Source organism: Mesoplodon mirus (genome assembly GCF_964341445.2).
Source record: "Mesoplodon mirus genome assembly, chromosome: 6".
Lineage (NCBI taxonomy): Eukaryota > Metazoa > Chordata > Mammalia > Artiodactyla > Ziphiidae > Mesoplodon > Mesoplodon mirus.
The window spans coordinates 30,121,865-30,136,330 of NC_138982.1; the positions used below are offsets into that span (position 1 = coordinate 30,121,865).

General features: G+C 48.0%; 1 protein-coding gene across 1 annotated transcript in view; it reads right to left on the reverse strand.

Moving 5' to 3' along the window:
* The window catches only part of GALNT15 (polypeptide N-acetylgalactosaminyltransferase 15), a 34,827-nt gene that overhangs the window by 5,473 nt on the left and 14,888 nt on the right, over positions 1-14,466 (reverse strand). The window contains exons 2-8 of the mRNA XM_082625409.1: positions 12,400-12,566; positions 10,810-11,014; positions 6,951-7,118; positions 4,789-4,906; positions 3,264-3,458; positions 2,399-2,530; positions 1,925-2,029 (exon numbers count right to left, since the gene is read on the reverse strand). Of these exons, the coding sequence (XP_082481535.1) occupies positions 1,925-2,029; positions 2,399-2,530; positions 3,264-3,458; positions 4,789-4,906; positions 6,951-7,118; positions 10,810-11,014; positions 12,400-12,566 (1,090 nt within the window). The remainder of the gene's footprint in view (positions 1-1,924; positions 2,030-2,398; positions 2,531-3,263; positions 3,459-4,788; positions 4,907-6,950; positions 7,119-10,809; positions 11,015-12,399; positions 12,567-14,466) is intronic.

The following is a 14,466-nucleotide window of genomic DNA, read 5'->3' on the forward strand; positions in this document are numbered from 1 at the left end:
ACGGATATTTGAAGAGAAGAAATACCCTAACATAGAAGGAGACCTTCCTGATATCCAAGGAGCCCACATGATGCTAGAAGGACCCTCTGTCTCTAGATTCTTCCCCTGACTCAGTGTGGATTTCAGACCTGATTCAGGTCCCTTCTGGCCATATGTACCCACGAGCAGGACCTCTGGCTCAAGGAGAGAGTCTCCCTGTGGTCAGTGCCTGCCAGTCACTTTCAGTGTCGCCCTTTGGGCCATAAACTTTTGTTGTCACAGGGCAACCCCGCCCTTCCTCGGTACCGAAGGGTCCAGCCACGCTGCAGAGTGAGGTCCCGGGAAATCCGTGGAGTTGGTATCCAGTGCGCCCCAGGAGAGCTCGTGTGCTCTTTCCCACCCATCCCCAGGGGCGTTTACACCCTCTGCCTTCCTCCTGACCATGCAGTGGAAGCCTTTCTCCCTGTGGAAGGAGTTTCACAAACCACATTGCTCTGTGTGTGGGAACGTTCCGAATGAGGCCACAGCTCTGAAACCCGATGACCCCATCTGTGTGTAAGGTCTCCTCTGGCAAGTGAGGTAGAGGGTCACCAGAGGCCATGAGCCTTGTCTACCCAGATCCAGCCCTCTCCCCACTTCACACACACACACGCCCCAGGCTCCTGTGATGCCCTAAAGTTCCCCCTCTGGCCCAGGAGTATTGGCCCCCATAGATCCCCATTAAATGCCCAAAAGACATAGCATATCTACTCTGGGCAGGACACAGCGTCAGAGGCCTGGAGTCTTAGGAACAGTCACGAGCTATGGGTTTGAGGTGCTGCTGCAAATGGGGAACATTTTCCAGGGTCCCCTTGATTCCTCAGTGTTTCTGTGCCTATAGTGCCCACTCAGTGACCCACTTTCTCCATCTCTGGTTCTAGTTGGCTAATGATCTTGAGCTGGTCCAGATGTTTCAGAAAGGTGCCCTGGTGGAAATTTGCCTGCACACAGGTTTTCTTTGACCTCTGATTATAGATTTTTAATTTAAATGGGGAGCTTTTCCATTTTGTAAATAAGTTCATTTGTATCATTTTTTTAGATTCCACATATAAGAGATATCTTAGGATATTTGTCTTTCTCTGTCTGATTTACTTCACTTAGTATATTTACAGAACAGAAACAGACTCAGACATAGAAAACAAACTTATGGTTACCAAAGGGAAAAAGGGGGGAGGGATAAATTAGGAGTTTGGGATTAGCAGATACAAACTACTATATATAAAATAGATAAACAACAAGGTCCTACTGTATAGCACAGGGAACTATATTCAATATCCAGTAATAAGGTATAATGGAAAAGAATCTGAGAAAGATTTTATATATATTTATATATGTATAACTGAATCACTGTGCTGTACACCAGAAACTAACACAACATTGTAAATCAACTATACTTCGATTAAAAAAAAAAGAAAAAGAAAAAAATGGGGATCTTTTCCATAAACTCTGGATTTCCAGTGTCTTTTAAATTTTTGGATGATCTTGTAATACTGGATCCTCTTTCATACAAAACAAAAGACATTTACTGAGGCTGGGGCAGGTGTTCCTCTGTGACAACAGCCTCCGCCCAGCTCCCTGTGTTTATTTCCTTTATCCACTTAAACCCTGGAGACACACCTGAGTTTGAAGCCCCTGGGCTAGCCACTCTCCAAGCCTCAGTTTCCTCATCTGTCAGATGAAAACATTGGCTAAACAGGCTCGCCATGTCCCTCGAGCTCAGATGCTCATATTCTCTGATGGGTCCACATTTGGGCTTGGGGTTGGGGCAGGTTGGGGAATGGGTCGTCAGAGTGGGGGACCATGCACAGTCAAGGGACGTGGGACCACTGAAAGGAGATGCCCCAAAGGGAAGGGAGGGCCATCCCAGCAAAGACCCCTTGCAGGTCTGAGAACACTGACCACCCACCTGCTGCTGCTGGCTGTCACTGCAAGGAGCTAGAATCATGGCACAGCCCAGGACGTCCCCTTCTGTCCGGCAGTCTGCACAGAAGCCAAGTCCGGTGTTGTGGAGCTATAAGCAACGTTCACACGGAAGTGAATCCCGCCCTCTGCTGCAAAGACGCCCTCTGTCGACCACTCCTTCACTCTCTGCAGTGTAGCTCAAGGTCCCATGCTCAGATCATAAAAATGATCGAGGTCAAGCTGAAGCCAGTGACCCTAAGGACAGGCCTCCTGAAGGAGGTGACAGCACCTGTTCTGGTGAAGGGGCCCTGGGACGTGTTATGGGGCAGCAGAGCCACCCCCCGCAAGGAGGCCCTGCTGAGCTGGGACTGGGTGGCCAGGGTCATGGAAGAGCATCTGAACTTCAGTTCCTATGCTGGGAGACCACCCAACCCCTTCTCTTCCTCTCTCTCTGCACTTTGTTTTTATCATGACTTGCCTTTCCAGAGAACCTGGGCCTGCGTTCGGATGGGTACAGCTCGGGATAGATGTTGGCCAGAAACCAGTGGAAGGTCCGACAGCCCAGCCTCCTTTGCAGCTGCTGGCGTTCAGTGCAGTCCGGCTTCCCAGCCTGGGGAGGAGAGAGACACAGGCGGCAGGACGGAGGAAGCTGGTTTTACATCACAGTTCATGTGCTGGGAGGCACAGAGGTGTCTGGGAGCAAGCTGAAGGAGGGGGACAGCAAGCATCACTGTGAACCACGTCCCACATTAAATAGCATTTACGTGTCACGCCATCAGAATGGCGCTGAGTGGTAGTGGACCAGGTGAAAATGCACTGTTTGCAGACACTTCATTAAATGTTTAAAATGTTTATTTTTCTGTGCCTTTTTGGGGATGTCCTTTATGTTTATTTTTTAAGTAAAAAATACTTATATTTGTTTCACATCTTGGGTAATTTTACACAACATTGTAAATCAATGTTATATTTGTTTCACATCTTAGGTAATTTCACAGCCTTGAGCACTTTGCCTGGGATGAAAGGGCCCTTGGAGGCCCACTGCAGTGCTCACTCCTTACCCAGCCTCTCCTCCGGCCACAGGATGAAGGATTACACCCCTTAGATGTGATGACAGAACCCCTACAGACATCAGGGGGTTCCAGGCCATGATGCCCCTGGGAGATGCTGGAAGAGACAGAGGACAACCCCGCCAGGTAGAGGAGCCACTTGACAGGGGCCACTCATGGAAGTACTAGCCAGAAGCTTCTATCTGCCCTTCCAGGTGGGAGGGGAGGTGGTCCTGCACAGCCTCCACCTGGTGGCCCTGGGTGGGCACCGAAGACCCTGCCAGGCTCTCCTCTTACCTTGCTCAAGGAGAAGGCCTCTGGGTTGTGCCTGTAGAAGGTTTCTTTGAACACGCCCAGCCAGGTCTCAGCAATGCGAATCTTGTTCCGCAGGGTGGCCTCCCAGTCAAAAGGGGAGCGGGCATCCTGATTTTGGTAGACATGCCCCACCCGAGAGCAGGGAAGGATTTCGACGGAGCCCCTACAGAGCCAGGTCTGCAGTGAAAGGAGAAGATCAACACCTCTGTACTCCCATCCAGCAACGTGGGGAGTGAGGGGCTGGCGAAATGCACCGGAAATCATGAGTACAAAAGAGAAAGCTGGTTCTGGTTCTCAGGATGGAGCAGAATTTCCAGATCTGAGGGTTCTGGACTGGGGAGGGACAAGGTGGGGAGAATGAGGGTGGTTGTCCTGGGTCAGAACCCGTGGTGTGAGGGGCTCACACCCAGGTAGTGACCTGTGGTTCCCCACCCCTACTGAAACACGTGACCAGATTCAGCACTTAGAGGGTGCAGCCATACCGTTAGTGCCTGGATTCTCCCAAGGCTGCTTCCTCGGGGAAGAGGGTATACCTAGTGGCCAGGGGATTTCTAAAAGCTTGTGAAGTCTCCTGCTGCAAAGGCACCAGAAGCCATCTGTGTGGAGGTCAAAGCAAGCTTTCCTCAAACAGAATCTTTCTACTTCTGGAAATTTCTCTACTCTCCACTCACTCCCTCCTACTCCCAAATGCCTGAAGTTCATTTGACAGGAAGCCTTTTATTCCCCACTTGGGAATAAAGAGGAAAGGGAAAACATGCCTAGGATAGGCAGTACATGAACCAAAACACACCAAGAACCCAAACCAATGGGGTTCCCAAACTGGGTGCCAAGGTACCCCAGGGTGCTGCAGCAAACTCAAAAGGCCACATGGGATATTTTCATTGTTCAGGAGAAACATAGTGACATCTGTGTTCTGAAAAGTACAAGTTCAAGGCAATTCATTGTTTCAGCCTTAGATCACTGCCCTTTTAATGGCATATGTCTTTGTTGGGGTGGGTTTTCAGTGGTTGCTGTCATGAAAAAGCAAGCATCAGGCTAAAAATCAACATGGAACAGGAAATGAGGGTGGCGGGTCCAATCTGATTCCAAGGTTTGAGAAACTGTCTGGCACCCAGTGGGTGCTAAGTTGTTCGGACAAATACTTATTAAGTTGTTTGGACCTAACTACTCAATGCACAGAACTGCTTGGTATTTGCTTTGGCCAATGGGTGCTGTGAAAACTATCAAGATGCTAAGGGTGCTGGGAATGGAGAACGTAGGGGAAGCTTTGCACTCAGGTGGAGATGACTGAAAACTCGCCCTTTCCTAAGGGCAGTTTTGACAGGCGAGTTCAGGAAGCAGGCTGGGGTGAAATCAAGAGAGATGAGAAAGGGGGAGAAATGAGGGTTTGACACACTACGTATAATGACTCTGTAATTTGCCCGAAGCCTTAGCCCTGACCTCCAAGCTGTGACCGGACACAGGGCTCCAAAGAACCCACCTGGGCCTCCCTTGGCCCAGGAAGTACCTTGAGAGACAGTTCGAGGTTTTCGCCACCCCTCAGTGACATGTGAGGGTCATACGCTCCAGTGTTTTGGAAGTAATGTCTGTCCATGGCCACGACCCCGCCGGGCACCACAGGGCTCCTGGAGAGAGAAGGTGAGACTATGTAGAAAGGTTCAGAACCTGGAGCATCTGGGGAGCGGTGGGGGGATGGCAGGTAGGGGGCGCTCCAGCGGCCCAGAGAGTGGACTCAGGGCTCAGACAGATCTCAAGACTGGAGCCAAGCAAGCATGTCAGAAATCCCAGTATTTCATGAAAAGAGAGCTCTATGGGCTTCCCTGGTGGCGCAGTGGGTGAGAGTCCACCTGCCGATGCAGGGGACACGGGTTCCTGCCCCGGTCCGGGAGGATCCCACATGCCACGGAGTGGCTGGGCCCGTGAGCCATGGCCGCTGAGCCTGCGCATCCGGAGACCGTGCTCCGCAGCGGGAGAGGCCACAACAGTGAGAGGCCCGCGTAACGCAAAAAAAAAAAATAATAATAAAATAAAAATAAAGATGAGATGACTAAGCTATCACTGAATTTGTCTTATTTGTCTGGAAGGTTTCTGCCATTAGGGAGCAGGGGTCAAGACAGAAATTGCCTAAGTCCGGTTAGTAGAAAATAAAAAAATATTTTTTGCGTATGTAAGCTCATGGTTTATCACATGTCAGCTGTTAGAGTTGCACACCATCGGGCAGACCCTTGGAAGTCCTGTTTGTGCCCAATGCCTTCACTTCGTGTCCCTGGACTAGGCATTTGGAAACAACTTGGGTAATTGCTTGGCACTGGGCAGGTCAGCTGTGGCAGATTCCTTATCCCATGGGCTCTTCTTACAACGTGACACTGACATTGACCCCCCTGAGAGGTGGGTCCAAGTCTCCTTCCTGTGAACCTGGGTGGGCCTGTGACTTTGGAGGAAGTGACCTTAGGTGACTTCTGAGACTTAGTTATAAAAGGGGATACATACTCTAAGACATCACAGTAAGTGAGAGAAGACACATAAAGGTTAACTATTGTACGATTCCATTGATATGAAATACCCAGAATTGATAAATCCATAGAGACAGACAGTAGATTGGGCATTGCCAGAGGCTGGGGAAAGGGGACAGCTGGAGACACTAAGTAAGGGATTTTCCTTTGGAATAATGGAAATGTTTTGGAACTAAAAAGAGGTGGTGGTTGCCCCATATTGTGAATGTACTGAATGCTACTGAATTGTTCACTTTGAAATGGTTCATTTTATGTTATATGAATTTCACCTCAATAAATTATTTTTTTAATTGGTAGGGGGATACAACTTGCTTTGCCTGGCTCTTTTGGATACTTGCTCTATGAACCCAATGCCAGGGTGTAGGAAATCCCAACTAACCTGCCTTCAGTGACTTCAAGGAGAGAATGAGGAAGAAGTTCCCGCTGGGTCCCAGAGACAGCCAGCGTCAAACTCCAGGGGATTCCTGCCCAGAGCTGTTGAGTCATTTCCAGCCAGTCTAGTCTAGTAAAGGATAGTCCTGCTGAGGGCCCAGACACCATGGAGCAGAGACAGCCAATGCCAATGCTCCCTTTCAGAATTCACAACCCAGAGTCCATGCTCTTAATAAAACAGCTGTTTCACGCCTTTAAGTTTGGATGGTTTGTTATAAAGCAGAAGATATCTAGAACATTGACTTAAACAGAATAGTTGTCCAAAAATGAAACACATGAGAAGCAAACCATAAAGTTGGACATATTTTGAGACTTATGGTGTCCTAGCTTTCATCCGGCTGAATTCTTCCTTTTTACCAAGAAAGCACCCCAGGCAGGGAAACTCCAGTGTTACCTGGTAAGACAGAGCTGGGTTGAGGCCCCAGATAAGGTGCTTCCACTTTCCACCCCAGTATCTGGAAGCTTCGCTGGACTCCATTCATGTAACAATGTAAGAATAATAACACCTATACCTGCGCGTCTGGCACTTTCTGAATGTTTTTCATATATTAGCTCATTCAAACCGCGCAACAACCTTATAAGGTAAGTCCCGTTACTATCCCCAATTTACTGATTAAGTAATAACTTGTAAGAAACTAGGAGAACAAGGAATAGCCCAGGCAGTCTGGTGCTGAGTCCACCCTGAGGAAGTAAAAGCAAAGCAGGCTGAGTGAAGGAGCCTCACCTGATGGGGCTGATGGGGGACAGGAGGGCCTTCCTCTCTCGCTCCGGCAAAGGCTCCCAGTGGAAATCCAGCTTCCAGTCCAATACCCCGCGCTGCAGGTCCTTGGAGGGGTAATACTGGAAAGTCTTCCAGTCAATCACGTCTAGGACTGGAGACACCACCCTGCTCCTGGAAAGAATCGTGGAATCAGATAAGGGATACACACCCTCCACTTGCTGGGGGACAGAAACATAATCCAGACACATGCTGTCCAATATGGCAGCTACCAGCCACATGCGTTTACTGGGCACGTAAAATAGCATCTGTCCGAACTGAGATGTGGTGTAAGTGTAAAATATGCACTGGATTTAGAAGACTTAGTTTGAAAAAAAAGATGTACAAATCTCAGATTACATATTGAAATGATAATATTCTGGACATATTGAGTTTACTAAAATATTTTGTTAAAATTAATTTCATCTGTCTCTTTTTCTTTTGTAATGGGACTACTAGAAATGTTTAAATTATATCTGTGGCTCATGTTCTATTTCTACTGAACAGTACTCTCCTAGAAAATATATTTTTCCATAAGGAATCGGGGGCCCATTTCATTAAAAAGCATGCCTGCCCCTTTCTTTAAAAACCTCTCAGGATAAAACTGAGACACAGGGGAATAGGGACCTAGGCTCAGCTCTGCCACTAATGTGCTGTATGATCTTGAGATAGCTGTTGCACATCTCTGGGCCTCAGCTTCCTCATTCGTAAAATGAGAGGTTGAACTACTTCTCACAAAGGTCTTTCTCAGCTGTAATGCTCTAGGACTGTGGCTTTTGACTTCTTTGGGGGTCTTTGATCCCTTTGAGAATCAGGGGAAATCTATGGACCCCTCCCCAGAAAAATAATCATATGCACATACACAAAATATCGTGCACAGCTGCAGAGGGGCCCTGCTCTAGGGTCTAGTTCTTGTTCCTCCCTGGATCATAAAACTTCATTGGCTTGAGGAATCAGGATTGTCAAGCCCCAAAAGGGTCCTCATTGTTAAAGTGTGTGTATGTATGAGTACGTGGTGTCTCTCAGCAAAGTCGTGAGTCTAGGTTGATTTTTTCATTTACTGTTGCTCTTGGTAATTGTATTTTATCCCAATTTTTTTGCACAGCCTGGGATTACGTGACCTCAGAGAGGGTGATGTGGGAAATTGGTACAGGTTGGAAACTCTGCCTCTTAATTAAACAAGTAATCACTTAGGTGTAGCAGGAGCTGCCCTCTACCTAGTCAGTATCTCACTCACATTTTTTTTCTGGCCTCTCACAATAGTTTCTTCTAAAATCCGTACCATGCAATGAATCAGGCCTGAACTCAGGGGTGCTGGAAGTTACCAGTCTAAGAAAAGGAAGATTCCTGGAAAAGAGATGCCAGCCATGCTGTTCATACTCCCATCAATTTCCATCCACCTCAGAGACAGCCAGGGCTGGCACGAGCCCAGCCCTTATGCAGAGGGCCAGGGTGGTCCTGGGATTCAATGATCTGCTTTAATCTGTGGCCTCAAGTGACTGGCGTCAGCATGAAGAGTCATGGGGTTTATATTTACAGCAAGGATCTTGATATGCTTTTCCTGCGCTTTTCACATCATTCCCTCTGGAAGGTAAGGGGAACTTAATCTCTCTGGCCTCCACTATTTTGGGGCACCTCGCATTGACCTAAGAAAAGTGAGAAGCAAGGTCAAGGAAGGAAGGAGGGCACCCTCCCAAGTCTCCGCTTACTGTGGAATAAGCTGAGCAATCGAGATGTATTTGGCCACTGGCAAAGCACTTTGTGGAATTTCAGAATCAAGAGCCAGGGAAGCTGTGTGACTGAATTCTAAAGAACCCCATCAAGTCTGTGCCATCTTAGTAATGGTAACAGGACAAGAAAGGAAACTGCATTCAAGCGTCCACACAATCAATTCGTCCCAGACCTTTGAGCTGTGTCCTTCTTGATAAAAGGTGTACATCCCTTTTCATCAGAAAACCCTAAAATTCATCAAATTTCTCTTTTTACTCTGTCTTGCTGGAGGCTCAGTCCTACGTAAAGCTCACTTCTAATAACTGTATTATCCCCGATTTCTTTCTTTTCTTTTTAAACTTAAATTTGCCAGATTTCCCTGTATTTTTTTAAAATAAATTATTTATTTATTTTTGGCTGTGTTGGGTCTTTGTTGCTGCGCACGGGCTTTCTCTAGTTGGGGTGAGCAGGGGCTACCCTTCGTTGCAGTGCGCAGGCTTCTCATTGCGGTGGCTTCTCTTGTTGCGGAGCACGGGCTCTAGGCGTGCGGGCTTCAGTAGTTGTGGCGCGCGGGCTTGGTAGCTGTGGCTCGTTGTCTCTAGAGCACAGGCTCAGTAGTTGTGGCACACGGGCTTAGTTACCCCACAACATGTGGGATCTTCCCAGACCCGGGCTCGAACCCGTGTCCCTGCATTGGCAGGTGGGTTCTTAACCACTGAGCCACCAGGGAAGTCCCTATCCCTGATTTCTAACACTATCGTTTCCTTTCTGAAATCTCCTTTCCCTTCTATTTTAGCCAGATACATAAGTGATTCATCATAAGCCTCTTTGAGTACATTTTGAATAGAGATAAAGAATAAAATGTCAATGAATGAAGTGAAAGATGTTTCCTTGTTTTGGTTTTCATTCCCATGGACCATAGCGGCTGCCCAACCAGGGCTGAATTAGGAAGTAACTACAGTCTAGGGACTCGAAAAAAGGTGGTTAAAAAAAAATAACATATTTAGCTTTGTGTTTCAAATCTACAGATGTAGCTGGTGTTCTTGGACTTCACTTAAAACAAAATAGCAAAGCTTCCCGTTCTGACTTGGAAGGAGCTAGGAGAGGGCTCACTCCATCATCCTGTCACTTGTGAACTGAGTTTTAACTCTCAGGCAGACACAAGATGGATCCTCTCTTAAGCGTTTCTAAGCTCCAGGAGGTCAAGCGTTTGGGTTTCAATGGAGCCACCAACAAACACCAGCTAACTGAAATATGTGAGGTCAACCAAGGCACCACTGTCCAGAGAGCCAAAAGCTACCTGCAGTTGCAAACTTACCAACCAAACTTTTTACCACAAGGAAGAATGAACCCTAGTTCATCTCACCCCTCTTTATTTTCCCCAGGCCTGGATGTTCCTCCAGCTCTACGATGTATAAAGTCATTTTGGAAGTTCACGCAAATTCTCCGTGTTTGTGAGAAGTATCTTATACTGAGAAGCAAAAAGCTCTGAATTCCCTCTTCCCAGAGCTCTGCTGCTCAGGTGCGACCCCAAGACTGACGCTGGCCCTTCCAGGACTCTGCCTGCTGAGGGGAGTGGAGAAGGATGGAGGCTGGAGAGTTTCCTGTGGGCATCCGACAGGAGGAAGGCTGCTGCCTTTGCAGGGCTGGAGGCATCTTGATCCCCTCTTCAACACACACACACACACACACACACACACACACACACACACAACTCCTCAGACTGCCTTCCATCATTTATGCCCCCGAATGGAGGTGTTCTGTTCCCTGCCCCACCTTGCTTCTCCCTATGGAGCAGGCCCAGCCCCGGCTGAGAACTAGGTAACCTTAAGAGCTAGGTGTTCCTAAGACAGGAGCCCAGACCAGTCTTCAAGTGGGAAACAGCTCTTGAGCCTCTTGACAGCCTCTGGAGCCAGGAATACCTCTAAGAGGGTGCTGCTCATTTCCCCTTGGAAATTTTCCTTTTTCTCTGGCCATGACTCTTACTCCTTGGCTTGGGCACTAGAGCTGGCGGTCAGCACAGGCAGTGGTGGGTGGGTGTTCTCTGAGTGGCGGAGGCTGTGGACTGTTTCCCCGTCTCCCACCTCCCGCTCTGCAGCCCCCGGGGGTGAGTTACCTGTCACCAGCTATTCTGGCCAGGAGGGGCTCCAGCCAGCCCGGGTGGCACTCGCAGTGGGCGTCCATGAAGACCAGCACGTCCCCGGTGGCCCTGGTGGCCCCCAGCATCCGGGCCCTGGCAGTGCCCAGCCTCCTGTTGCTCCTGAGCAGCTTCACCCCCTCCAGCTGGGCCACATACTCGCTGAGAGCCGACTTGAGCTGTCCTGGAATCAACGGGACAGTGGGGTCACAGATGCCACAGCCTGTGAGATTGTGATGACCCTCACTAGGATCATTGTCAACAGGTCTATCTTGGGAGCAGTGGTGAGCACAAGAGTCCCGAGCAGCGCGTACATGGTGGTAGTTGTTAAGGTGTAAAATGCTTCATTAGTTTCGGTGGGTCAGGATTCTCCCCAGTAAACACCAAAAGGAATGGTGTCGTAAAACTAAGAGAGGAGAGAACTCGTTCACATTCTCTAAATGCAGCAATGAGGTTGAAGCAGATACTGCTGGTGCCCTACTCAGAAGCCCTGAGACCCCTTTTACTGATTTGGTTTACTTTGCATGTGCCCAGCTGTTGTGGGTTGGCTGCTAACGGCAATCAGCAGCCTTCCCTGAAGATGTGCCCTAGAGTATTGGAACCACCTGTCCTGCAAGTGGCAGGGAGTCATGCAGAATGATGCCCCTCACCCCAGGTGCCAGAGTCAATGACCCGCCGTTGCCGGGGTACCAGGCCCGCTCCCTTGCCTCAAGGCAAGACAGATGCTGAGGTGCAGTTTACACTGCAGAACTCCCCCTGGGATCAGGCTGTGGCTGAACTTCGTCTGACACCACATCTAAGTTCAGCTCCTTCCTCTGCCTCTCCTGCTTTCCCCACTCCCCTACAGTGTTCCCCTGAGGGCACCGCCCCCGCCAAATCACATGTACATGATGCTCCATCTCAGGCTCTGCTTCTAGGGTACCTGACCTAAGACACAGTGGTCAAGGAAGTCAAAGACAGAGCGTCCATTTCATGTGACTGCCAGTAGGTCATTGGTGGCACTGGCCAAAGCGGTCTCACTGCAGTGGTAGCGGTGACTGGGCAATGCAGTGGGTCGAAGAGAAAAAGGGAGGTAAGAAATTGATACCAAAAGTCTAAACGTTCTTTTAGGAATGACAATCTATAGAGTTGACAGGATGAGACAAGCTTGTTAGGCTTTGTTTTCAAGATCAGAAACGCTATGTGTATGGGCATGCTGAGTACCCCCAGATAAGCAAACTAGTGGAGATGGGAAGAACCAGTATCTGGGTGAGGGGATTGGTTCCAGGACCCCCCGTAGATACCAAAATCTGCAGATGTTCAAGTGCCTTATTTAAAAGGACAGTGTAGTCGGCCCTTTGTATCTGAGGGTTCTGCATCTGCAGATTCAACCAGCAGAATACGTCTTTGGTATTCACAGAGAAGCAGTGCCCCCGGGGCCCTTCACTAATGAGTTACCTGCGGCTGCATCCCATCTGCAGGTCTGCTTTGGGGAACCTTGCTTGCACAGGTTCCAAACCCCAGTCTGTGCACGGGAACCCCCCAGGGTCCAGGCCCTCCCCAGGGAGCCTGGAGGAAGCCCACGGGCACCTTGCTGGCTGAGGTCGTCCACCAGGATGATCTCCTTCAGGTAGGCCCTGGGCGCTGTGTCCAGGATGCTATGCACAGTTCTCAGGAGGGTGGACCAGGTCTCATCGTGGAAACAGAGGATGATGCTGGCTGTGGGCAGGCTGTCTCTGGGATGCTGCTGCAGACACCTGCAGGGAAGAGAAGCAGGGCGCTGAGAGGACGGGCAGGCCCTGGCTGGGGCTTCTTCAGCCGATGGCTCTCCTCCCAACTCACCAGCTCTCTCTGGGTTTTCTCAGAATTTCCACATAAATAGAACCAATTACACCCTGACAGAAGTGCTGTCCACTATCTCCCAGGACTCAGGCTCCGAGAGCTTCTTTACAGTGTTAACCCGTGCCTCTCTCATAGCAGTTGAGAGGTATTACCACCATTCTCAGCAGATGACTGTCCTAATCTGTAAAGTGGGAATGAATGACAATATTACCAACCTCTTAGAGCTGTTGTGAGGCTTAAACAGGACGAGGTACATAGTAAGTGTCCTGTGAACATGAGAGATCATCAGTTTAGGAGTAGGGACACTATTTTCTTTATTTTTGTATTCCTATAATCTAGTACAACATCTGACACATAATACGTGTTAATCAATATTTCAATCTATGCATGTCCTTTGCCCTAAAGTGGGTCTCTTGTAGGCAGCATACTGTAGATTTTTTTTTTTGTAATCCAATCTGCCACTCTGTGTCTTTTTCTTTTTCGAGTCTGTGTCTTTTTTTTTTTTTTTAATTTATTTTTGCTGTGTTGGGTCTTCGTTTCTGTGCGAGGGCTTTCTCTAGTTGTGGCAAGCGGGGGCCACTCTTCATCGTGGTGCACAGGCCTCTCACTATCGCGGCCTCTCTTGTTGCAGAGCACAGGCTCCAGATGCGCAGACTCAGTAGTTGTGGCTCAAGGGCCCAGTTGCTCCGCGGCATGTGGGATCTTCCCAGACCAGGGCTCGAACCCGTGTCCCCTGCATTAGCAGGCAGACTCTCAACCACTGCGCCACCAGGGAAGCCCGACTCTGTGTCTTTTGATTGGAGCATTTAATCCATTGACATTTAAGGTAATTATTCATAGATATGTATTTATTGCCAATTTTAACCTTGTTTTCCCATTGATTTTAAATTCCTTCTTTGTCCCTTTCTTTTTCTTTTTCCTTTTCTAGTTTGATGATTTTCTTTGTATTATGCTTATGTTCTTTTCTTTTTGGTTTTTGTGACTCTATTGTATATTTTTGATTTGTGGTTACCCTGTTTTTCAAGTATGTTAACTCATCTTCCTATATCTAATTGGTTTAGACTGGTAGTCATATAGACTCAAACACATTCTAGAAAAAAAATCTATATTTCTTTACTCTCCTCCTTCATATTTTATGATTTTGATGATTTTATGATTTTACATCTTCATTTTCATTCTTTTGCCGTTCATTGTGGTTACGATCGCTTTAACAGAAAATTTTTAATTTTTAAAAAATCTGTGTACTGGTTTATTTAAATGATTTACTTTCCAACTGTGATTTTCTCTTTCCTATAGATTCTTACTTCTTTTCTATTTAGAGAAGACCTTTCGGTATTTCCTTTAGGATAGGTTTAGTATTGCTGTATTCTTTTAGTTTTTGCTTGCCTGAGAAATTCTTTCTCTCTCTTTCAATTCTAAATGATAATATTGCTGGGAAGAGTATCCTAGGTTGCAGATTTTTCCCTTTGAGGACTCTGAATGTATCTTGCCATTCCCTTCTGGCCTGCAACGTTCCTGTAGAGAAATCAACTGACAGTCTTATGGGGGTTCCCTTGTAAGGAACTCTTTGTTTTTCTCTTGCTGCCTTTAGAATCCTCTCTTTATCTTTTATCTTTTAACCTGTGGGGCGGTGTGGGGCGTGGTGTGGCCTCTGCCCGGAGGCTGTCAGGTCCCACTTTCCTCTCCAGGTGAATGGGATGCTCTATATTTTTTGTGCATGGGGTCTGTTGAGAGTTCTGAGCGAATCCACAGTGGAATGAATTCTAATAGCAATCTGATCCATGGAGCAGTGTGTGGCTCACATTGTCCACAAAA